General features: G+C 44.7%; 2 protein-coding genes across 8 annotated transcripts; one reads left to right on the forward strand and one right to left on the reverse strand.

Moving 5' to 3' along the window:
* Window positions 1–1,704: 1,704 nt before the first annotated feature.
* On the reverse strand, window positions 1,705–9,497 carry LOC139580678 (COP9 signalosome complex subunit 1). Of its 4 annotated transcripts, XM_071409579.1 has the most exons (15): window positions 9,462–9,497; window positions 9,208–9,341; window positions 7,824–7,916; window positions 7,076–7,257; window positions 6,730–6,897; window positions 6,290–6,425; window positions 5,958–6,035; window positions 5,793–5,853; window positions 5,426–5,511; window positions 5,129–5,223; window positions 4,904–5,009; window positions 4,622–4,702; window positions 3,419–3,556; window positions 3,007–3,141; window positions 1,705–2,358 (listed from the first exon to the last, which is right to left on the reverse strand). In XM_071409579.1, exons 2-15 carry the CDS (start codon window positions 9,238–9,240, stop codon window positions 2,284–2,286), a joined length of 1,467 nt encoding a protein of 488 aa, XP_071265680.1. In that variant the 5' UTR covers window positions 9,241–9,341; window positions 9,462–9,497; the 3' UTR covers window positions 1,705–2,283. The 4 variants fall into 4 exon arrangements, with proteins under 4 accessions (XP_071265680.1, XP_071265681.1, XP_071265682.1 ...); XM_071409580.1 differs by lacking the exon at window positions 9,462–9,497 and having other exon boundaries at window positions 7,824–7,942; window positions 9,208–9,321; XM_071409581.1 differs by lacking the exons at window positions 9,208–9,341; window positions 9,462–9,497 and adding an exon at window positions 9,023–9,052.
* LOC139580681 (beta-1,3-N-acetylglucosaminyltransferase radical fringe-like) lies at window positions 8,571–21,828 on the forward strand. 4 transcript variants are annotated; one of them, XM_071409585.1, is made up of 9 exons: window positions 8,571–8,679; window positions 11,966–12,612; window positions 17,736–17,784; window positions 18,001–18,103; window positions 19,000–19,153; window positions 19,327–19,412; window positions 19,547–19,712; window positions 19,872–19,957; window positions 20,205–21,828. In XM_071409585.1, exons 2-9 carry the CDS (start codon window positions 12,058–12,060, stop codon window positions 20,269–20,271), a joined length of 1,266 nt encoding a protein of 421 aa, XP_071265686.1. In that variant the 5' UTR covers window positions 8,571–8,679; window positions 11,966–12,057; the 3' UTR covers window positions 20,272–21,828. The 4 variants fall into 4 exon arrangements, with proteins under 4 accessions (XP_071265686.1, XP_071265687.1, XP_071265685.1 ...); XM_071409586.1 differs by lacking the exon at window positions 8,571–8,679 and adding an exon at window positions 10,079–10,231; XM_071409584.1 differs by lacking the exon at window positions 8,571–8,679 and adding an exon at window positions 10,832–10,968.
* The last annotated feature ends 4,300 nt before the right edge of the window (window positions 21,829–26,128 follow it).

Below are 26,128 nucleotides of genomic sequence, written 5' to 3' on the forward strand. Positions count from 1 at the left end.
CGTTACAACACTGTATATGACATTTGAAATGTCTTTATTCTTTTGGAACGTCTGTGAGTGTAATGTTTACTGTTAATTGTTATTGTTTATTTCCCTTTTGTATATCATCTACTTCACTTGCTTTGGCAATGTTAACATATGTTTCCCATGCCAATAAATCCCTTAAATTGGAATTTAATTGACTAGAAGACATGCAAATATAGAGGAAAGATGGGCGGCACAAGCAGAGAGGGTTGAGAAAGACCAGTGAGTACAGACAGACAGAACAACCTCCCCCACACACATATAACCGCTTTCAAGATGCTGCATTTAGTATTTTATTTTTAATAGTAACCTTAGTCATTTCCCAACAAGTCCAACTAATTGTTTCCTATCTGTTTTGAATTCTGTATACAAGTGGTACACAGCACTCCCTCGCTGTGTACCACACTCCCTCGCTGTGTACCTCGCTGTGTACCACACTCCCTCGCTGTGTACCACGTGGGTCGCTTCAGCCAGGCTATACAAATAAACCTGTTATTACAGTTCAATAGCAATGCACGATGTTGACAAAATAATTGGATCTAACACACGAATACTAATTTTCCCCGTGATTAAAGTTGTGTCGCCAATATCAATCTAAGGGACTTTATTGGCATGGGAAACATATGTTTGCCTTGCCAAAGCAAGCGAAATAGATAATTATCAAAAGTGAAAAAAATAATATAAAATGAACAGTAAACATTACACACAAACATTCCAAAAGAATAAAGACATTTCAAATGTCATATGTCCATATACAGTGTTATAATTATGTGCAAATAGTTAATGTACAAAAGGGAAAATAAATAAACAAATATAGGTTGTATTTACAATGGCGTTTGTTCTTCACTGGTTGCCCTTTTCTTGTGGCAACAGGTCACAAATCTTGCTGCTGTGATGGCACACTGCGGTATTTCACCCAGTAGATATGGGAGTTATCAAAATTGGATTTGTTTTCGAATTCTCTGTGGGTCTGTGTAATGAGGGAAATATGCATATCTAATATGGTCATACATTTGGCAGGCGGTTAGGAAGTGAAGCTTCTTTTTGGAACCAGGTTCTCAATAGCAAGGCTATGCTCACGGAGTCTATACATAGTCAAAGATTTCCTTAATTTTGGGCCAGTCACGGTGGCCAGATATTCTGCCGCTGTGCACTCTCCGTTTAGGGCCAAATAGCGGTTTCTTTGTAAATTCTTTCCATTATGTCAAGTAATTGTCTTTTTTTTCTCATGACTTGGTTGGGTCTAATTGTGTTGCTATCCTGGGGCTGGTTGTTTGTGAATAGAGCCCCAGGACCAGCTCCCCTCATCCATTCGAATAATTAAAACAAGTGCATGCTATCAGTTGTCGAGATCAGTGATTTTGTGAGGTTTTAATGTGGGAGAAGCAGGAATCATATGACACCGCAAAGAGAAAAATAAATGAAACTCATTTCCTCATCGTCAACCTCTGCTTACGGTACAGTCCCTCTTGACTTATATCCAATTACTTTGTACAAGAATAAATAAAATCACATAACATTGAAATTCAATGCAATCTTCCTAAAAAACTACATCTCAGTATCAACATTCTGTTCTTTAGAGGTCATAAATAAACAATGTTAAGGGTGTGTGGGAAATTGGCTTATTGTGCAACTGGTAAACAAAGGTATGTTGTGAGAAGACAAAAGTCCTGACCACGCTTCCGATTATCATACACATTTATTTTAAAATCAGATCTTATGGACATTGGTTCTGAAGTGTGTGTTCTGTTAATTTCTTAATGGATGCATCACGTCTATCATGAGAAAAAAAAGAATGAAAGAAAAGTGCATCTTAGGAAAAGAGGACAGTACTGTGAAGCGACTGAGCGCCACTCAACTCTAAACACTCACACACACAGCCTCTCCAATGCAACATTAACACACTCAGGTTGCTCATCAAGTATCTCCACAGACTACCACTGTTCACTTCCCACATGACCAGAGTCCTTGGTGCATCCAAAATGGCTCCCTTATTCCCTATATCGTGCACTACAGTTGACCAGAGCTCTATAGGTCCTGGTCAAAAGTGGTGCACTATATAGTGAATAGGGGTACCATTTAAGACTCAGCCTATTGAAGTTGACGTCTCAGTATTTTTCTTTCTGCAGGCAAAAGATGCAGCACTGAGTCAGCAGGAGGAGGGGGATCCTCAGATGGGGGGGGTGGGGTGCTAGGTCCCCTGGCAGATCCCCCCCTGACATGGTAACTTCCTATAAGACAGATGTCTCATGGGAATGTTCACATGTTGGTGCTCATTCGTGATTGGCTGTTGGCAGAGTTGAGTTCGCCTTGGCTGCCCTCCCTGGGAGGAGACTGGAGAGAGAGGGAGGGAAAAAGGGAGGAGAGAGGGGGAGAGAAATAAGGTTGAGTGGTTGACATCCTCTATAAGCAAAGATGGGGGAGAACTAAATTCTCATCCTGCATTCTGATGCCTTTACCAGTCTTCAGACGTAAGAACATACAGTATATGTATCAAAAGGAAAACGTACCAAGCATACAATATAAAAGTGTTGCAGCTATTCTCTGGTACTGTAAGATCATGACAAACTGGGGTGAGAGGGACAGACGACAGAGATTCCTCCTCTGAATCAAAGGTATTTTATTTCAGAGCCAATGATGTGTGGAAATGAGCAGTAGTGGATGGCTGAGAGGAACAGAGATGAGGAGAGGGGGAGGACGGCCTGTAGAGAGGATGGGTGGACCAGAGGTCAACGAGATAGAATGAAAGGAAGACCAAGCGGATATGGGAACGAGAGAAAGAAAGGAGCTGATTAGATGGCGGCACTGATAGGGAGGCTGATTGAGGCAAGGATGTCAAAATAAATAAATAAATAGCAGTTCTGAGAGATGTCCATATCCTAAAGGTAAAAGGCAACAAAAAAAGGGGGGGGGGGGGTCAAGATAGATGAGTAGAGAGAAAGCAGCCTGAAAACCCCAGGGAGACCCTGTGTACAGAGGTACCTTGACGTGTATCTGGTTGCGCAGCACGGCAGCTCGTAAGATCATGGCTTTGGCTCGCCTCTGGAACTCCTTGCCCATGTGGATAGACTTCTCAAACGTGTGGCTCCGCTGGTCCACGTCCCGCGCATACAGGATCTGAGATGAGGAGGGAAGAGTATTTCATAGTCTCTTTGTACATTAATGTGCTCGGCATCTCAAAGAGAGAAGGGAGGAGAGAGACAGGCTGGGGATAAGAGCGCTGTGGCAAACCATTTGGGTCACTGTCAAATCAACATCCCATGCTGCATTATAAGATTATAAACTGTTAAACAATGAAAGAGTGATCGGAGCTCATCTAGTGAGTGTGAGTGAGAGAGCTGGGGTGTATATGTGACTTGACTCTTGAGTGTGTGTGTGTGTGTGTGTGTGTTACCTTGCTGTGGGAGTCTATGCGTGCGTTGATAAGTCCCTCCAGTATGAGCTGGGTGAGTTCGTCTTCCAGAGCTAGCACCGTGGTGTTGAAGGCCTGGGCCATCTTAGTCATGTCTGCAGACACGTACGGGCTGAAGTACTGCAACACACACACATTAACATCTTAGTCATACATGCAAATGAAAAGTAGAGACTGAGGTACTGCACACGCATGAATGACCCTCGCCCACACCACTACACAAAAAAAAGTGTACATTACAGCAGACCTTGCAGCAAACACACACACATTAATATTGGGGAGAGAGAACCTGCTCTGAATATTAATGATCCCCAAACCAAACTATTTTGATTACATATTTATTATTTACAATCTAAATAACACCAGCGTAACGCACACCCTCCAACAAGTATCCCAACCATCATCCCACTGCAGTAAGACAGAAAGGAGACCAAGAGGTCAAGCAGAAGAACAATGTCTAATTTAGGGCATGATATTAACTAACATTAGCAGAACAACCATCTTAGGTGCCATACTTCACCTGCTAGTCCAGTTAACCCTGTTTGCTTCCCAACCAGGGCTACAGTCAGAGGTAGTGATCTATAGAAGGAATAGGGTGCCATTTGGGATGCAACCCTGTATATGTTTGACCCCAGGAGTCAGTGTCATTCAGACACATTTCCTCAGCTAAATGTAGTATTGATTGCTGCCTCAGCTAGAAGTGACAGGTTTCCATCCAATTAGAGACAGATTTTCATGTGAATATTCTAGAATCTGCATATGATGGTTATTATATCAATATGTGTGCAGAGGCATTTACACCTCCATTTCTCGCATAATTAATTTTACAGACACAAAAAGATCCCACCATGTCGAACGAACAAATTGTCTGTCAGCATTTTCAAAAATTGTACCGAAACTGTCACAATTTTTTTATTTACGGTATGACTTTACGCGCATAAAAACTGTGGATGGAAACGTGGTTAAAGAGAGAAGTTTTGTTTCCGATTCTTTCCCACAGACACAACGATTGCCTATTTTTTATTTTTTACGTCTATGGGGGAGCCATTGACTGACTAATTGACTATTCAAACCCATCCGTAGTTGTGAGTATATAAGGAAAACAACAGAATACTCTGGATGTCCATGATGTTCAGTATTATATGGGAGTACTGGAGGAAAAGTGTTCCTGTCCCCCAGTCTCACCTGTATAAGGGCTCTGTTCCTGATCAGTGTGTAGAGGGTCAGTACGTGGGGGGCCAGGTACATGTCTAACAGCAGATTATCCTGAGAAATAAGAAAAGCAATCTGCATTTAGGACAGGTTTCAAATATGTGTTATCAACATAATGAAAATACAGCACTAGGAAAATACACCATAGCTTTCAACGTAGGAAATCACGTTACTTGGTTCTTACGTCGTTTAATTCCCGTTTTCAAATTCTTTGCTACCCATTTTATCATAGATCATTAATTAGATTAATCTCACCTTGATCTCATCCAGCATTTTGAGACAGGAAGCGTACTTTGACTCATAGAACTTAAAGATGATGTCACGGACCTGAGGCTCCAACTCTAAGAATAATTTAAAGGAGCTGGGAGGACATAAAAGACATGAATAGAAGATGGTGGATGGTAACACAGCTCGATTAGTTACATGAAAAACACACACCATTTATACAGCAGATACACAGGCGTTTGCGCACTCACACACCTGCTTGAGATTACGTTCTTCTGTAGCTCCTGTCTGTCGAAGGTGGCGAGGGCACACATCCCTCCGTACACAGCTACATTGCTGGGGGACAGGAGCTGGACACACAATACAGGAGGTTGGTACAATGCCAACAGAAAAAAATTAAAATATTAGAATTTGTCTTTACAATTGTCCAAGTACCCTTGTCCTAGTTGTTGTTGCCTTCCCAAATGTTGATAAACAATACACAATTATCACAGGGAAGTCACAGACTTCACCTTTAAAGTACTACACAGACAGGCAGGCAGACTGACTAACCTCAGCGAAGTCACAGTGGTCGAAAGAGGCCAGCAGGAAGCACTTGGCTGCTTGTTTGTACTTTCTGGAGGCCAGCTCAGCTAGGCCTGGGGAACAGTGACAAATATACAGACGTGGAGGAGGAACAAGGAGAAAGAACGAGAGGTCAAATGAACCTGAGTGTGGGAAGAGAACTTTGTAATCTAATCAAAGCAGAAGGGGGTTTAAAACAAATCAATTTTCATTGAAACAAAACATTAGCATGAGTGTCTGGACCTGTTGAAGATTGGCATCTGTTGTTAGTCAGTTTTATACCCTCTAGAGAACAACAGGTGAAAATATTTATGTACATCTCTTTGTAGAACAACAAAGATAGTGAGTGAATTACCTGCAGCACATTTTAATTTGGTGAGGACTGACTGACTCTGGCAATCTCTCTCCCCTCTTTGCTGAAACAAAAATAAAGATATTCCCTCAGTAAAGATGGACACGTCTGTGTTTTTTTAAGACAGTAGAGGACTTATGCTCTCTCTCTGAGGAACCTATGACTTACCTCTGCTATCTCTGGAGTGGATTCAGCTTTGCTTACATAACTAAGGACGTGGGACCAGTTCTGGAGGTAGACGCTAACCTGATAGATGAAACAGTAAACAAACAGTAAATTCAGTAAGAAAGCCTGTAGGACACATATCAATACCGCCCTCTAGTGCTAGTCATTGAAGTTAATCATATCACAGAGAAAGCAAGAGGCTGAGAACAAGTGAGGCAGAGACAGAACGAAAGAGGAATTATAGCCCTTCTGCCCTCCAGACTTTACATCAGGATTAAGAGCATTGATCAAAAAACTAGGACCACTAACTGTCATTATGATGAATGATGACATACCTTGATAACATTAAGACACATGTTTATGACATGCTTGGCGCTAGTGCAGTAGTCTCGGGCTCGGGAGTAGCACTTAAGGGCGTTGCTGAGGTCACCGCAGTCCAAGTAGTGGTCCCCAAGGTCATCATGACCCCTCCTGAAGTGAAAAAAATAATTATAGAGAGCGTTTGGGCCAGTACCACAGAGAAAGAGAGGTCAGGAAAGGAAAATTCAGACCCCCCCCCTTTGGCCTGAACAAAGCACTATGCAGAATCACTGATCAACAAATAAATATTCCATTCCAAATGACCTTACATTAAAAACTACTAGTCAACTACTCAGTGATTACTTCAAGATCTGCAAACAGACGCAGCACATTGCTCAGGCCGATCCTCTTGGAGGTGAGGATTACCCAATCGGTGTATTATCTACTTGATGCAACCGTAGCGTCTCCCACCCACCTGATGCTCTCTTTGATGGAGTTTCCTTTGTAGTTCTTCAGGTCAGTGTCCAATTTCTCCAGTTTGAGCAGGGCCTTTTTCCTGGTCGACTCGGCCCACGCTGTGTCCAGAGGAGGGGGTTCGACTGCCCCGCCCTCCACCGCAGCATCTGGAGCCCCCTGGACCTCTCTGAACACACACACACACACACGAATCAATCAAACACTCAACAAAAACAAAAAGCACTTTCCAAACCAACAATGAAAAATAACATACTATGCACTAGTAGTAACCACTCTTCGTTGCTGTACCTTCTCTGTGCTATGCTGGAGGGTACTAGGCTAAGCTAGGGCTGTGATACACCTACCTGGTGGCCTCTGTGAGCTTGCGGTGGATCTCCTCGTACACGTCTACGTTGAAGGTCCTGTGGACGAAAGACAGGGCCATCTTCAGGGCCTCGGCGCGGAGCTGGGGACAGTGCTCTGCTATGAACTGCAGCCTCTCAATACGCATCAGACCACAGTAGCTGGATGCATACTGCTCCAGGTCCTAGAGAAAGGAAGACAAAGACACACACACACACACACTTCAGTGGGACAAAAGCCTAAAAATGTTGATTTTTCACTCAATAGTCTGCATTTGTATTTATTAAGGATCCAAACACATTAACGCACTTATATTACACATAAAACAGTACATCATATAACATTATTACACCACTACATATCTACAATACAACATGTATAATACCACATTATTTGTATGCTCACGTTTGTGTGTGTCTCTTCACAGTCCCCGCTGTTCCATAAGGTGTATTTTTACCTGTTTTAAAATCTGATTCTACTGCTTGCATCAGTTACCTGATGTGGAATAGAGTTCCATGTAGTCATGGCTCTATGTAGCACCTACCAGTCTGTTCTGGACTTGGGTATTGTGAAGAGACCTCTAGTGGCATGTCTTGTGGGGTATTCCCCTTCTACAGGTTCCTTTGATTTCAGTTTAACATTTAAATAGCAGTAGAAATGTCATTTGTGTGGTATTTGAGTCCCATCTACATGAAACAAGCCCGCCTTTACAATGCCAGTAATAGGAAATCCTGGATAGATAGACCATACCAGCGTGGGGTTTTCCACCACATAGTTGACATCTGGTGCATTCTGCTGGTCCTCCTGTGGGTCAGCATCTATCTGCATGGGCTCAACAACCCCCTGAAGAAGAGCGAACATACAGGTAACTGCCAAAATAAAAGAAACACCAACATAAAGTGTCTTAAGAGGGTGTTGGGCCACCACGAGCTGCCAGAACAGCTTCAATGCTACACATGTCTGGAACTCTATTGGAGGGATGCGACACCATTCTTTCACGAAAATTCCATCATTTGTTGTTTTGTGGATAGTGGTGGAAAACTGTCTCAGGTGCCGCTACAGAACCTCCTAAAATGGGGGGGCAGGTAGCCTAGTGGTTAGAGTTTTGTAGTAACTGAGAGGTTGCAAGATCGAATCCCAGAGCTGACATGGTAAAAATCTGTCGTTCTGCCCCTGAACAAGGCAGTTAACCCACTGTTCCTATGCCGTCATTGAAAATAAGACTTTTCAATGGCGGCCTAGTTAAATAAAGGTACAATTAAAAAATTGGGTTGAGATCAGGTGACTGACACACACTTTAAACCCCCTTTGCTCTTTTGAGACCCCCTCTTTCAAAGTCACAGAGATATCTTCTTCTAGCAATGGTAGCCAAAATAACAGGCAACGGGGAATTTTTATACATGACCCTAAACATGATGGGATGTTAATTGATTAATTAACTCAGGAACCACACCTGTGGATGCACCTGCTGTCAATATACTTTGTATCCCTGATTTTATCAAGTGTTATCTTTATTTTGGAAGTTATCTGTACATACTGTTGATAAGTGTCATAGCAGCGTGGCACAATGAGGGGAATACTGACTGTCTGCAAACAGGTTACCAAGGTAATGAAAATAGCCATACATACACGACACTCCCACAATAGACAGATCGCTCATGTCCTACTGGATATTTACATTGGAGACACAATGTACATGTGTTGCTGAACAAAATTAAAAAGGGATGGCTAAACTACTACTAGCTGGATAACAAGTCAACTAACTACAATAACAGAAAACTAGCTAGCTAGCATGACTGTCAAAGTGCCTGAAGAAACCATAAATGACCAGCGAACAGTTTCCTGGGATGCACCTTTCTAAAAAATGTGTCATTCTAACATCTAGTCAGTTGGTATAGAATAACAGTGAATGGAAATATAACGCTGTAGAGTTAGCTATATGAACTTACTAAAGTTAGCCTAGCTAGTTAGCTTGCCACTACTGCTAGCGGCCCAAGCTACTCCCGATGTATGCAAGGCTTGCGTGTTTATCAGAGTATCCACCGTCCCAGTTAAGCGCGAGAACAGCCTTATCCACGTGCCTACCCGCATACCGTTTTTGTGTAAACATGCATCAAAATCGATTAATTATTACCTGAAAGTTGAATACTTGCACGGGCAAAGGCATCTTTCACGGTTTGTGACGTTCAGCCGCAGAGAGGAAGAAGCGAAGCGAGACGGATAACTGGGACCAAAATCTGTCTTCTCCAGCAGGTGGCGTTTTTCCCGCTGATCAAGGGAGGAGTTGTTGTATGGAGATCATATATGTCGAATTTAGTTAACAAAAAATGAATGTCTTATTTTCTACTTGAGGCTTATTTGATCGAATATACGTTTGGTAATGCTTACGTTGTTACAAGTGTACTGATATAAGTAGGACACATGATTTCCTGCCAAGTTTGAGAAAACACACTTTATATCGGATTTGTGCCTGTTATCACACTCGTATCTGTCCTCTCATTGGCTAGAATGGTCCCACCTGATCTTGCCTTCTCCCGACTGCCTTCCATTTCTGAAGACATTTATTTTCATTGTTGGAGCAGCTAGTCGATTAACTGGTCGATATGGTCCGTTGTGTCTCAGTTGGTAGAGCATGGCGCTTGCAACGCCAGGGTTGTGGGTTTGATTCCCATGTGGGACCAGAAAAAATGTACAACAATGTATCCACTCGCTACTGTAAATAGCTCTAGATAAGAGTGTATGTTAAATGACTAAAATGTAATATGATGGATATTCTGAGTCTACAGCAACAAATAACGTCTCGCTATCATATCCGGGGCATGGGTTCACAGGGCTCTTTACGTAATGACGTCAGCGCTGCTCCAGATGTGTCCGAGGCAGTGTTATTGCAGCGTTCACATCAACTCCAAACTCGGAAAAATACGAGGTCAAATCATGACGTCAGTGATATTCAGGTTGAAAATTCGGAGCTCTAGAAAAAGGCCCTTTATTCCCAGTTGGATGACAGTTCAAATCAATTTTTACCAGTGGGAGATCGTTTGTTCCCGAGTTCCCAGTTGTTTCAACGCACTGAAGTCATCGGAGATTTCCGTGTTCCCAGTTGTTTTGAACGCGGAATATTTCGATCAACAACAACAAAACACTGTTGCAAACTGATGGTAATTTGTATTAAGATACAACTAGTTCAGATATTAAAAATGAATTACTCAAATTGTAAATTCTAACAATTTATTTGAGGTCACCCTTGAGATGAATACGTGTTTTTAACTTTGTCACACTAGTTGGCTAAGCCTACTGGAGGGATTTTGCCGCGAGTTGTTTTGTCTAACAACTTTTTCATTGTCAGCACAAAATTGGCTACGAGAGCCTACGACACCCAGAGCGAAAATAGCAACACAGTGGCGACCCCAACAGCTGTAGCCTACTACACTACAGGGACATTTAATTTGCAAGGCCAGGTCAGCATCAGCCAGAGGGCGCTCAGTTTCAGAGGATTTGCGTTTGGAGCGAGAATCACACAGTAGGTGATTTGAGAGGAATCCGAGAAACAGAGGTCGTTTATAATCGCAATAGAAACAAATTACGTTGTTTGACTCGCTTGCACTTGACTGGTTGAGTGCACAGCTAGGCTACTTAATCGCGGGCGTATAGAGAAAGCGGGCTGCTGATGGTTAAAATCTGAGCCCAATCAAATCATAGTCAAGACGTGGAGACAAAAAAAGAGAAGATCTTTGAAGAGTATAAAAGCGTCTGGAAACCCTGTATTGTATTTTCTTTGATCAGATTCTGTTCACTTAATTCATTTTTGGTGACCAGTTCCCCTGGTGTGTGTTTTTTGTTGCTGCATTTGGGAGGAGGCACATCGGATTAAAAACGTGATTTATTTTGTTTCCATGTAAGTATAAGGCATTTTCGTCATCACAGAATAAGTGTTTTAAGTAATTCGCCATAAACAGGGGTTTTCATAGAATGTAATTCAAAATAATTGACTGAACACGCTTGCCTTTCTTTTGTTTACCGTAGGACAGCCTATAGACCCGTATGTGCACGACATGCACACGAAACAACTCCTAAACATCCCCGTAAACTTTAAAGTTACCTTTTATAAGACCCAATAATGTTTGTTCATCGCGTTGTTGTTTTCATACATTTGTTGTGAACTCTACAGTTAAATGACCGAGCCCACAGCAGTCAGACCTGTTTCTATTGGCAGTGACCCAATCTGGCAGATTTGCATCTACCAGATTTGCAGATTTGCATAATTCCAAACCAGGCACCAAAATATTACATTTTATGCATTATGTTTATTTATTTCCCCCTGTAAATTATGTATAACTCCTTCATAAACCATACTATCCTTCATGCTATATCCACATATCTGTGCTGAGAGCTCATATTTTACTAAGGGGGCTAATTTTAGTAAAGAAAAAAGGGTTTGATTACATCCCTCTGCTTCCTACAACTGGCATCTGTTACTGGTTGAGGTATCATTGCCTCTGAAAATAGCAGCAAACAGGAAATTGCTCACACACTGAAGGTAAGTCTGTCAATTAAATGTGACCTGTATAAACTGACTGGCAAATGGAAGGGCATAAGTGACAATGTGCCAAGAGGAGAACCTCCAGACTATACAGGCCTGTCTGCCAATTCAGCAAAAGTTAGTGGTCAGACTGAGAAGAAATAGTGTCTGCCATTTAAGAGGGACTCAATCAGAATGTATATAGAGTTGTACAGTGAAATCGTGGCCCTTTTATGCAGAAACAGACTAGTATGTCTGGCACCCAGGGTAGAGTAAACCCATGCAGGAGCCAGTATCCATACACTGAGATAGATTATGTTTTCAAGTGTGTCACTGTCATCTTATTATGAGGGTGGTGGTGATGTCTCTTCAGGTTCCTGTGTGATGTCATAATGATGGGACGTGGTGGAGCGGGAAGCAAAGCTGGCGTCGGCGGCTGACAGGCCCCTCCAGCGGCCAATCAGGATGCATGTCTCCTCGATGGGTGTCAGCAAGCTCTGCTTTCTGTTCTCCCTGGCCCTCTGTGCCCTCCTGCTGCTCCTCATCCCTGCCCTCCAGCCCTCACAGCATCAGGGGGACCTGCCTCAGCCCCGGGCCCACACCAAGCCTGCCCGGGCGGGCATAGGCGCCAGCAAAAAACCCCAGCACCCTGGAGGTCTGGTGGTCCCTCTCCAGGCAGATGTGGGGAAAGTGACAGTGGCAGTGGGACATAATGGGATTGATGGTGGATCTATAGGGCAGGGCACACCCAGAGAGACCAAGAGGACTGGGGATGGGGACTGGGTGTATACAGCTGGTCGAGGTGACACCCAGGGCAATGGGAAGCATACAGACTCTCAGACAGGGCCGAAGGAGGACTTTCTCCACAGAGCTGGAGTTGTGGTGGGGGCTGGAGGGTCTCGGTCCAGGACCCCTTTAGAGCTGAAAGACATTTTCATAGCGGTGAAGACCACCAGGAAGTACCACAAGTCCAGACTGGATTTGCTGTTCCAGACCTGGGTGTCCAAAGCCAAAGAACAGGTAGGGAGGAACACAAACACATGCATACAGACACACACACACACACTCAAGTCCGAACTTGGCAGTGGTTCAGATGCAGCCTATGGCCCTGGATAAAGGTATTTGTTATGTCAATACAAACACAGCCCCCCCTAGGTTATGTTTTGTCTACAGGGTAGATCATCTCATTTGTCTTGTACTGTTAGCAAGACCTCCAGACAGGGTGTGTTTCTAGAGTACACAAGGACTCCTTCCCCTCTCTCTGTTCTCCAAGCAGCTGTAGTAACAGTAAAGAGTGAACATAATTTCTAGCGCCATGGGCTGCATGTCACTGCAACTACACTGCAGGTCCATTTCTCTGAAGAGTTGACTGTACTCCTTCAACAAGGGTTTGATTACCATATAGAACATGGAAGTGGAGGAAATGTGCTGCTATGGCAAATTCTGGTCTAAGATTCTATCCCAGTGAACACAAGATTTTGAAAACATTTATTTTCAACGTCTTTCCAATGTCTTCATGTGCTCATAGGGATGGTTTTAGCCATAGGGCAGCAGGTAGCTTAGCAGTTAAAGCGTTGGGCCAGCAACCAAGAGGTCGCTGGTTTGAATACCCCGCCCTACAAGATAAAAAAATGTGTCGACGTGCCCTTGAGCAAGGCATTTAAACCTAATTTGCTCAAGGGATGTCATACTACTATGGCTGACCCTTTAAAACAACACATTTCACTGCACCTATCCAATACAACAACTTTTTGTTGTTGTTGCCAACACTGCAGATTCATGCCCCCATGCTGGCCCACATCTGGGTTTCCTACTGCTATTACAAAAGTGGAGACATCTGGGACATTGCAGATACCCTGTCCACTCCCTGTCAGCACAGAGCTCAAGCACTTGGAACTCATCTCAGAAAAACATCTCAACCATTAAATAAACAACTTCTCCCCCCTTGGCAAGAGTATCAGCTCCTGTGGTTCAGAATGACGAGATGTGCGTCAAGAGCATAAAGGCCATTTGGAATCAATTGACTGCTTGGATCGGGTTCTATAACGATTCTAACAAACCACATGCGTAACTCATCTTGATGAATTGACGCCAAGCCATCTTATTGGCTCTTCTGCCAATCTCAGTTGGTCTCGTGGTTGTTTGGTGTGATATTGGGTGTTCCCTTATCTGCACGGTTAGAGTCCTCCACTAAAGCAAAGGTTGATGTTCAGTGGAGCCATAAAGTAAAACTGAAACAGATTCTCTGAGATGAGAAGTCCATGTGTTCTCCACCCCTCATAACCTCAGCCACTATTGGCCCAATCCTAACGTATTGTCCCATCAATACATGATTTATGCTTAAGTTTGAGTTACCTGTATCTCAGGCTGTGATTCAGTGATCTGTATATACAGGACCATAATGAGACACAGACGCTGGGAGTAGAGTAGTAGTGATGGTACAGAAGGAGAGAGCAGATGCTCTACAGAAGTGTCTTGCTGGCCGTAGTGTGTGTGGGTGGGTATGTGCCCATGGTGGCCAGGGGACGTGGAATGGTTAAGCACATGATGGCGTGTGTGTGCAGGAAGGGTGGAAAGGCATGCCCTGTGTGTGTCAGTATGTGCAGCGTGGGGAAGCGTTCATGCGCGGGCCTGTATGTGGTTGTAGACCCTGGGCCACCAGAGGGAAGATGTTCCTGGACAACCATAGACTAGAGGAGAGCAGGAGATGTGTGCAGGAGGAACACACTGCTGTGTTTGCTCTCTCTCTGTGCAGGAATTTCTGCCCACCCCCACCACCCACCATTTAGAAGGCTGGAGGGCAGGAGGAATCTGTGGGAGCAAGGCTGGGTGAACTGGGAAGAAAGGGGGTGGGGGACAGAGATTCCAGAGAGAGAGCAAACACAGCAGTGTGTTCCTCCTGCACACGTCTCCTGCTCTCCTGTAGTCTCTGGTTGCTCAAGAACTTCTTCCATCTGGGGGCCCAGGGTCTACCACCACAGGAGGAATGAGAGATGTGGGGATTAGTCAGAGGGAGGGGGAGGGGGGGGAGAATTCTCTGGTGTTATCCTTCTCCAAACACAGGGGCCTGTATGGGAGGCTGTAGAATATAGATCAACATTCCCCACCCAGGGATCTATGGGAGGCTGTAGAATATAGATCAACATTCCCCACCCAGGGATCTATGGGAGGCTGTAGAACAGGGATGGGCAACTCCAGTCCTTGGGGGCCTGATTTTGCCCCAGCCTCAGCTAACACACCTGACTCCAGTAATCAACTGGAGGCTGTAGAATATATTCTAGATCAACAGGCAAAAGAGTACAGCTGGGGAGAACTGTGTCATAGGGTAGAACCATAACCTAGTATATTATAGAAAGATACCCATGTGTTAAATAGTGTGTAGCATTGAAGGGGTAGGCTGTGTGATTGAAGGGATAGGCTACTTCATACTCTTTTACCATAGCCAACATACATCACGTATTAACATACTTTCACACTTATGCTTATTTCACAAGTACTATTTTAGAAGGTCCGGTCACACGAATTTCCTAGGTGGCAAAGGTCTGGATGGATATAGTCATTTGTCGGTGTAGTAACAAACCCCCAAACTGTTCACACAACTCTTGCTGGCGGAGAGAACATTCTTGCAATTCTACACATTTTGCATGGGGCAGAGAATTGTTTTTGCTGTTTTAAAGCTAATTTTCTGCAATTCTACACATTTTCCCATATCTTACGTGTGGTTAAATGATACCAGGGGTCGAAGCTCGACTCCATTCTGAGTCTGGACTGCTGTTCGCCAGTTGATTATGGGGGATATAGGGAATAGGGGGACTGTGGTTCATATCCTGGGTCTGTTCTGGGCCTATAAAACAGATCAGCAGTGAGGCCCTTCAAGACAAAGAGTTCCAGTGTTCAGCTGCACATTAACAGGACCAAACACATTGGCCCAATTTGCTTAGTAACTAACGTCACAGCTCCATTTGTGTTGACATAAAAATACCCTATCTCCCAGGCAGCTCCAGGGGTGCATCCCAAATGGCACCCTATTCTCTTTATAATGCACTACAGGCCCTGGTCAAAGTAGTGCACTATATAGGAAATGGGGTGCAATTTGGGACACAGACCAGGAGAGGAGTGTTCAAAGACCGCATTGTGCCACCGTCCCACTGTGTGTCTACTTTCTAATGGCCACCTGCACAACTATTCACTAAAAGACCAAGTGTGACCACCGCTACTGTTCTGACCATTGGCTCAGACAGGTATAGGGCATTGGCCTAGTTCTCAGTCTTTTGGGTCAACAATTTAACAAAACATTTTATTTAACTAGGGAAGTCAGTTAAGAACAGATTCTTATTTAAAATGACGGCCTAGGTTGAGTCACTCTAAGGAAAATGTTATGAGCTTCAGTTAAGAGTAGCAGCTGGGTAGTTCCACTCATTTATAGATCATATGGATGTGTCAGGCTCATCAGTTGTTTTACTGTTTGGAAATCAAGAGAGTTTAAAGAGTGGTGGGATCTACAGACAGACAGGCCTCTGATTGGTGTCTAGGGTCAAATAGAATGGGCTTTCAACAGTCATTCTGGCTCATGTGAGGTTTATGGAGTAGTATGAAGTTGGTCCTACCTCCAATACACTGGTCTAAGGTCAGTTTTGTGTTTTCCTCACTAGTGGTTAAGGTTTGGAATAATGGTGGGCTGATCCTAGATCTGTGACTACGGGCAACGTATACCTGGAGTGGAGTTTAAAGGACGCCTGCTGGGTTTATTTGGGCCTGTTAAAACCCTATGAGGGGAGTCCGTGAGAACACAGAGCAGCCATTTCTCTTTAGCTCCAGTCTTGCTGAGTGAACACGAGGCTAACCTTCTCTCCATATATGTGGAGAGATTTCTCTGGAAAGAAAAGAAGACATGGAACCACACTGAGTCACAGCTTTAGTCTCCGAGTATTTCAAATGTGGAAACTATTCTAGGAATCCTTCTACAGTGTTCATAATAGAGCTGTTGGAAAATGACTTACGGGAGGGAGGGAAGAAAGGTACTGTAGATTGAAGGGATTGGAGGCTTCCTCCTGCACGGTGTAGCGACTTTGAATGAACTAGAGTAGAACCAGGGTATCTTGAAATGTTTTAACAAGATGTTATCACTTTTCTCGTGTGTGACTGTTTGCACATTTGTGTTGTTTTAACAGCCTGTCAGAGAATTTACACCATCTACAGTGAGCCAGAATAGCCCCAGGCTGGCAGGTTGACGTAACATGGTAGAAATCTGTTTAAAACTTCAGCCAACGGGCCCCGGCAATCACACTGCCTCCGGGCCCTGGCAACCACACTGCCTCCGGGCTACGGCAACCACACTGCCTCCGGGCCCTGGCAACCACACTGCTGTCCAGGCCATTTATGCCCTGCTGGCTAGCCAGGGATCTGCGAGTTGCCAGGGTGACTGGGTCCTCCCCTCTTTGATCAGGGAAGGTCTTTGTTTGCCTGGCATGGTCTGGCTCGTCCTGGTGGTGTATTGTGTGTGTGTGTGTCACATGCCTGTGGTGTCCTGTGTAGTTTTCCACCAGTCCTGGCACGGATGCCCAGCATCTCCCAGGGCACACAGGAAAGAGAGGGCATGCCACCGGGCACGAGGCAGGGAGGAGACGACTGGAGGATAAAAGAAGGGGGGATGAAAGAGGGAGGGAGGGAAGAAAGACGAAAAGGGGACAGAGGGATAGAAAGAGAAGGCATGCCACTGGGCACGAGGCAGGCGGGCAGCAGGGAGGGAGGGAAAGAATACACGACAGGAGGAAGGGAGGGGTAACAGACAATTAGGAGAGAGAGAAGGAGGAAAGGAAAGAGGGAGCATGCCATGGTTGAGGCGAGCAGGGTAAAGGGGAGGAGGGGGACTGAGTGCCAGGGAGAATGGGCCCAGTGTTGTTTGAGTTAGCATAGTCTGGTTATTGTTTTACCCAACTGCTTCACTCCATGAATCAGCAGTATAGGTCTAGGACATGGAGGCCTCGTTGTGCAAGCTATATTTTTGATCTCTCTTCCCTCTCCTCTCTCTTTTGCTCTCTCTCGTTCTGTCTGTCTTGTGGGGGGGGGGGGGGGGGGGTGTATACGTGGAAACAAACTTAGTGTTAACAACATATCTCTCTCTCTCTGTTTGTCTCCTCAAGACCTTTATATTCACTGATGGGGAGGATCAGGAGCTGAGGAGGAGAGCAGGTCAGTCTACACTCTAACAGGTGGATAATGGAAGTACAAATAGGAGAGCAATTATTGTGTCACTGTACCTTCTTAAATGTAACCATTTGTCAAATGTGATTGGAGTTCTTAGAAAGACTTGTAATATGTTATCAGGCATATGTGTATTTGATACCCTAGCATTACTGTCTCAGTAGTACGATAAGTAGACTCAACATCCCTCATCTTTTCTCTCAGGGGCTAATGTCGTCAACACCAACTGTTCAGCAGCACACACGCGGCAGGCCTTGTGCTGTAAGATGTCTGTGGAATACGACAAGTTCATCGAGTCGCAGAGGAAGTGAGTCTTTACATACTTTACCTTACTTCCTGCTATTCACCATCACATTGCATGCTAAGAACATAACTATAGATTCAGTTATTTATTATTTGGCCAGTAAGAAGCCAATTCAGAAGTTAGTTTGTTCTCCTGCCCTGATCAGAGAGACCTGAAGTAGTCCCACTTGCTTGGTGGTTAAGATGCTGCTTTTGTCAAGAGTACTGAGCCGCTCAGTTTCAGGAGACTGCCTGTCTATATTATGTAAATATTTATCTTTCTTTACTGGTGAGAAGAGGAAAGGCCTATTTTGAGAATACATCTCACGTGTATGTCTTAGATTCTGTGTTTAGTTAAGGAGGTCAACAGATGGATAGGACTGTATGTCTTCATGTACAGTAGCTCTGGCAAGCACAGATTGTAGGAACACACTGGCCTATTTGGCTCCCGAGTGGCGCAGCAGGCTGTCGGCACTGCATCTCAGTGCTAGAGGCGTCACTACAGACCCTGTTTCGATCCCAGGCTGTATCACAAGCGGATGTGATCGGGAGTCCCATGGGGTGGTGCACAATTGGCCCAGCGTTGTCTGAGTTTGGGGGAGGGTTTGGCCAGGGTATGCCGTCATCGTAAAATTAGAATTTGTTCTTAACTGACTTGCCTAGTTAAAGGTTAAATAAAAACAGTGAAAATATGGACACATTTGCTCCAGTCCCATGTACTATATATGATACTTTATGAGCTGCTATACATTCCAATGAACACCATCATTGTCGTGATGATAACAACACCTTAACATGTCAGTGACACTTTATAAAATGTATTTTTAATAACTTTATAATAACTGTATTAATGTAATAATTTGCATCTCTCTCTGTCCTCCCCCCTCCCTCCCTTTCAATTCTCTCTCCTCCTCCTCCCAGGTGGTTCTGCCATATGGATGATGATAACTATGTGATTGTACCCAGTCTGCTGAAGCTGCTGTCCTCCTTCCAACACACCCAGGATGTTTACCTGGGCCGGCCCAGCCTCGACCACCCCATAGAGGCTGCAGAGAGGGTCAAGAGTGATGGATCTGTGAGTACACCCTGTCTGTTTGTCTGTCTCTTTCTCTTTACCATCCTTCTATCTCGCTCCATCCCTTCCATCTCGATCGTTCTGTCTATGCCTCCCTTCCTGTCTCTCTCTTTATCTCTCTCCTTCTCTACCTGTCTTACTCCTGACCTCTGACACTTGTTTTCTTCTCCCAGGTGTCAGTGAAGTTCTGGTTCGCTACAGGAGGTGCAGGGTTCTGTATCAGTCGTGGTCTGGCCCTCAAGATGAGTCCATGGGCTAGGTGAGTTTGAACAGTTCAACACTCTCAATGTTCTTCAGATGCACATATTATTGTAGCTCACTCACAACCTCACCTCTTACCCCCCCCCCCCTTTCTTTTCCTTTTCATCCTTTCCTGTCCTCCTCCTCCCCCAGTCTGGGGAACTTCATCAGCACGGCGGAGAAGATCCGTCTCCCTGACGACTGCACTATCGGTTACATCATCGAGGCGCTGCTGGAGGTGACGCTGACACACACCCACCTCTTCCACTCCCACCTGGAGAACCTGCAGAGGCTACCCACAGACACCGTGCTGGAACAGGTAGGGGTGGGGGGCTGTGTGTGTAGGGGGGGGGGGGGGGGTCTGCCTGTGAGAGAGAGATTGTCTACACACAAGTGTGTGGGTGATAGAGAAAGAGACACCCTACTTTGTCTTGTCTGTGATGTATACAACAGCTACCAATTGTTTGTGTGTGTCTAGGTCACTCTGAGCTACGGGGGTTTTGAGAACAGGAGGAATGTGGTCAGCATTGGAGGAGCCTTCTCTCTGGTGGAGGACCCCTCACGGTAATCAGACGTTAACCCAACATCCACCCAGCCTTCAGTAATGCACAAGACAATTCCATGACACTGGTTTGCTAAACCTCTGCCTCAGTTCAAAGTTTGCTCTAGCTGAATTGTGAATTACATGTAAATGGTTATCCCCTCTCTCTCCACCAACTCTTTTTCGTCTTACCATCACCCTCACCCCCGGGCATTGCTCATCTCTCCCTCTCTCTTCCTCCCCTCCCTCTATCTCTCCGTTTCTCTCTAGGTTTAAGACTGTCCACTGCCTCCTCTACCCAGAGACTGACTGGTGTCCTAGTAAAGGTCACCATTGATGGCCACTAAAGTATATCTACAATACTTCCTACCAGCCTGGTTGACTGGTGTCCCTGTGTATGCTAGCTATATCATTGCCATGGCAAAATGACAATTTTGGCAAAACCCTACAGAACCACTTCACTCAGATAAAATGGTTAAATGTCTGTGTGTCTTTAAGAGGAGACAAGAGGAGGTAAATGGAGTGAGGATCACTTTGGTCATGGTGGGATGATGAAGAAATGCCCCAAATGCCCCACTACTCTTATCAGTACTGTACCCTCCACTCATCGCAGTAAATTGTCGTCGCTGGCTGTTGCTGTGGCGATGTGTATCACCACTCGTTGCTTTAAATCCCAAACTCTAATATTTTAGTATTGTGGTCCAGGGTTTTTTGAAGGAGTGTTAAGGTACTGAAATTACTGTTGAAAAGGTACCTTAAGATGCTGAATAGGGTGAAATGTTAATTTATTTGCTTTTAGGTCTAAACATTTACCGGACTGATGTTTTTTTATACAAGAGCTCATGACCAGAAATCATCAGAGATTATAATCTGATATCAGTGTTACAGGAAGAGAGAGACCTTTTAAGTAATGAGTGAGAGCCGTTTGTGCTAATGTAACGGAGTTAAGAATGTACCGTAAACTGACTCCAAGGCTAGCTTGAAATGTCGCAGATGGAGCTATCCAATTGGATCCTTTTGTATAGCTCAATCGATTGGCACGTTGTCAAGGAGGTTGGTCACGTGTGTTTGCGAGCAGAGAATCACTAGTTGAAGCCCGGTATGGGGAGAGGGACAGTGGAGGAAGCTATACTGTTAGCTGCACGTCGGTTTCACTTCACAGATTACCCTTGTGCCCCTCATGTCCTGACGTTAATGTCTCACCAGAAGAGGTTTCAAACTGGTGTGTGTACATATGTGCAGGTTTGTGTGCAACCTAATAGTTTAACCACTCAATCAGAATGCTTTTCATATCTTATAGCCAAAGATGATACCAGTGCCTTATGTTTCAATCAACTAGACATTGGAAATGCTTAAGAGCACATCATGAAAAATGAATTGAAGGAATGAAAGGGATTGTATGTGTGACGGTAGGAATGAAAACAAGTGTGCACCACACATACACACAGCCCTGCAGTAACCAAAACAGACTCCTCTGAAGGTGAGCACATTATCTTAAAGATCATTCATTAGAACCCTTTGTTGCGTTTCCCCCAATACATGTTATTTCTCTGTCAAAAAGACTACACATTTTGCACTCATCTCAATTCCTGTGTTTAATATCTCTGTGTATTAAAAGTTACATTAGTGTTGTTGACTTGTTGTAATGTGTGAGCTTGAGCTGGAAGTAGGTGTGTTTTACTGATATCTCACATTCCTTTTTGCACGAAAACACTATAATCCAAATACAGAATCTGTCTTTCCCACTGCAGGTCAGTGGCTGAGAGAGAGAGAGGAGTCTGACTCAGACTCGAGTCAGGATGTGATATTTTTCCTCTCATCTTCTCTTGTCCTCCGTTTCACCATTGATGTATTATTTTGTTTTCTGTTGAATAAAGCATGTTTTGCAGCATTACCAAACACTCCTCACTGCCCTTTGTTTTACAGATTCATTGTTTTTTATCATTATAATTATTAAAACTCAATTACCAACACAGTGATGTACAGGAGGACAGTGGAACAATGTTAATGGCGCCGAAATACACTGTCACGCTGTTTCTAGCTTCTAGCCACCTTTGCAGTATTTTTGTGTGTAATTTCTTACAATATTTGATCAAAGTTTTTTGCATTATTACCTACAGCCGTAAATAACTTTGGGATTTTAGATCGGCGGTCACTCACCAGCATTTCGACCAGCAATTCAACTTCCCTGAATTGGTTCCTTTGTTTGAATTTCCCGAGCCAATTCCATTAATTCCAGGGTCTGCCGTAAGACAACGTCGCCAGAGAAGAGGAATAAGAAGTGTGTTTTTAGTCGGACTCAGGAGGCATGCATACCATCCACCACTTCACTAGCATTCAGTCCCTGGACAATAAAATATATGAGCTCAGGGCGAGGATCTCCGTCCAGAGAGACATCAGGAACAGTAACATACTCTGTTTCATGGAATCATGGCTCTCTCCGGATATACTGTCACCATCCATTCAGCCAGCAGGGTTCTCCATCCATTGCGTGGACAGGAAGAAAGAAATCTCCTAGATAAATAAAGGTGGAGGTCTATGTTTCATGATTATCACATTTTATTTGTCACATGTGCCAAATACAACCTTACAGTGAAATGCTTACTTACAAGCGGGTAACCAACAATGCAGTTTTAAGAAAAATGCTTGATAATTAAAAAATAAGAAATAAAAGTAACAAATAATTAAAGAGCAGCAGTAAATAACAATAGCGAGGCTATATACAGGGGGTACCGGTTAGTTGAGGTAATTGAAGTAATATGTACATGTAGGTAGATTTATAAAGTGACTATGCATAGACAAACAGAGAATAGCAGCAGTGTAAAAGGGGGGGGGGGCAAAGCAAATAATCTGGCTTGCCATTTGACTAGCTGTTCAGGAGTCATGGATTGGGGTAGAAGCTGTTGAGAAGCCTTTTGGACCTAGACCTGGCGCTCCGGTACCGCTTGCAGTGCGGTAGCAGAGAGGACAGTCTCTGACTAGGGTGGCTGGAGTCTTTGCCAATTTTTAGGACTTTCCTCTTGACACCGCCTGGCATGAAGCTTGGCCCCAGTGATGTACTGGGCTGTAACCACTACCCTCTGTAGTGCCTTGCGGTCAGAGGCTGAGCACTGCCATACCAGGCAGTGATGCAACCAGTCAGGATGCCCTCGATGGTGCAGTTGTAGAACCTTTTGAGGATCTGAGGACCCATGCCAAATCTTTTCAGTCTCATGAGGCGGAATAGGTTTTGTCGTGCTCTCTTCACGACTGTCTTGGTGTGCATGGACCATGATAGTTTGTTGGTGATGTGGACACCAAGGAAGGGCGGTATGGAAATTGGAGTGGGTCTAGGGTTTCTGGGATAATGATGTTGATGTGAGCCATGACCAGCCTTTCAAAGCACTTCATAGCTACAGATGTGAGTGCTATTGGTCAGTAGTCATTTAGGCAGGTTACCTTAGTGTTCTTGGGCACAGGGACTATGGTGGTCTGCTTGAAACATGTTGATATTACAGACTCAGACAGGGAGAGGTTGAAAATGTCAGTGAAGACACTTGCCAGTTGGTAAGCTCATCCTCGTACACGTCCTGGTAATCCGTCTGGCCCTGCGGCCTTGTGAATGTTGACCTGTTTAAAAGTCTTACTCACATCGGCTACGGAGAGCGTGATCACACAGTTGTCCGGAACAGCTGATGCTCTCATGCATGTTTCAGTGTTACTTGCCTCAAAGCGAGCATAGAAGTAATTTAGCTTGTCTGGTAGGCTTGTGTCACCGCGCAGCTCGCGACTGTGCTTCCCTTTGTAGTCTGTAATAGTTTGCAAGCCCTGCCACATCCGACGAGCATCGGAGCCGGTGTAGTACGATTCGAACTTAGTCCTGTAATGACGCTTTGCCTGTTTGATGGTTTGTCGGAGGGCATAGCGGGATTTCTTATAAGCTTCCGGGTTAGAGTCCCGCACCTTGAAAGCAGCAGCTCAACCCTTTTAGCTCAGTGTGGATGTTGCCTGTAATCCATGGCTTCTGGTTGGGGTATGTACGTGCAGTCACTGTGGGGACGACGTCATCGATGCACTTATTGATGAAGCAAGTGACTGATGTGGTGTACTCCTCAATGCCATCGGAAGAATCCCAGAACATATTCCAGTCTGTGCTAGCAAAACAGTCCTGTAGCTTAGCATCTGCTTCATCTGACCCCTTTTTTATTGACCAAGTTACTGGTGCTTCCTGCTTTAGTTTTTGCTTGAAAGCAGGAATCAGGAGGATATAATTATGGTCAGATTTGCCAAATGGAGGGCGAGGGAGAGCTTTGTATGTGTCTCTGTGTGTGGAGTAAAGGTGGTGTAGAGTTTTTTTCCCTCTGGTTGCACATTTAACATGCTGGTAGAAATGAGGTAAAACGGATTTAAGTTTCCCTGCATTAAAGTCCCCAGCCACTAGGAGCGCCGCCTCTGGATGAGCGTTTTCCTGTGTGCTTATGGCCGTGTACAGCACATTGAGTGCGGTACTTAGTGCCAGCATCGGTTTGTGGTGGTAAATAGACAGCTACGAATTCTATAGATGAAAGCTCTCTTGGTAAATAGTGTGGTCTACAGCTTATCATGAGATACTCTACCTCAGGTGAGCAAATCCTCAAGACTTCCTTAGATATCGTGCACCAGCTGTTGTTTACAAATATACACAGACCGTCACCCCTTGTCTTACCAGAGGCTACTGTTCTATCCTGCCGATACAGTGTATAACCCGTCAGCTGTTTATTATTCATGTCGTCGTTTAGCCACGACTCGGTGAAACATAAGATATTAGTTTTGAATGTCCCGTTGGTAGGATATACGTGCTTGTAGTTCGTTTATTTTATTATGCAATAATTGTACATTGGCTAATAGGACCGATGGTAAAGGCAAATTACCCACTCGCCGCCGGATACTTACAAGGCACACCGACCTTCATCCTCGATATCTCTGTCTCTTTCTCCTGCGAATGATGCTTCTTCCCTCCTATAGGCAGAAACTTAAACAGGAAGTAACCGTGGTAAGGACGGTTCAACGTTGGTCTGACAAATTGGAATCTGAGAATGGTATTGACGTATACACTGACTCGTGACTGTTCATCAGGAGTGCATAGAGGATGTTGTTCCCACTGTGACGAATAGAACTCATCCAAACCAAACACCTATAGCTCCTCCCACCAGCTGCCTCTGACGTGTACGAACAGATTAGCAATGCCCTCCGTAAGGCAATCAAACAGGCAAAACGACAGTACAGAGACAAAGTGGAGTCGCAATTCCAACAGGTCAGACGTATGTGACAGGGACTCCAGACAATCACGGATTATAAAGGGAAAGCCTGACACCGACGCCTTGCTCCTGGACAAGCTAAATACCTTCTTCAGCCTCCTGAGTTTGAAGAGGCGCTGTTGCGCCTTCTTCGCCACACTGTCTGTGATGTGTATGCCAAGAAACTTGAAGCTTTCCACCTTCTCCACTGCGGTTCCGTATATGTGGATAGGGGCATGCTCCCTCTGCTGTTTCCTGAAGTCCACGATCAGCTCCTTCATTTTGTTGACGTTGAGGGACCATTCCGCCAGGGACCTCACCTCCTCCCTGTAGGCTGTCTCGTCATTGTTGCTAATCAGGCCTACAACTGTTGTGTCGTCTGCAAACGTGATGATTGAGTTGGAGGCATGCATTGCCACGCAGTCATGGGTGAACAGAGAGTACAGGAGGGGGCTGAGCACGCACCCTTGTGAGGCCTTGATTGCCTTACGGAGGGAATAACTACACTGTTGGTATTCAACCATATTCTCAGTTACCTTGCCATGGTTAAATGCGGTGGTTCGCGTTTTCAGTTTTGCGAGAATGCTGCCTTCTATCCACGGTTTCTGGTTTGAGTAGGTTTTAATAGTCACCGTGGGAACAACATCCCCTATACCCTTCCTGATGAACTCAGTCACCATGTCTGTGTAAACGTCAATGTTATTTTCAGAAGCTACCCAGAACATATCCCAATCCGCGTGATCAAAACAATCTTGAAGCATGGATTCCGATTGGTCAGACCAGCGTTGAATAGACCTTAGTACAGGTACTTCCTGTTTGAGTTTCTGCCTATAGGAAGGGAGGAGAAAAATTTATTTGTGATCTGGTTTGCAGAAGGGAGGGCCTTGTAGGTGTCTCGAAACGGCGAGTATCAGGAGTCTAGTGTTTTTCCTAAGCGAG

Source organism: Salvelinus alpinus, chromosome 7 (assembly GCF_045679555.1).
Source record: "Salvelinus alpinus chromosome 7, SLU_Salpinus.1, whole genome shotgun sequence".
NCBI lineage: Eukaryota > Metazoa > Chordata > Actinopteri > Salmoniformes > Salmonidae > Salvelinus > Salvelinus alpinus.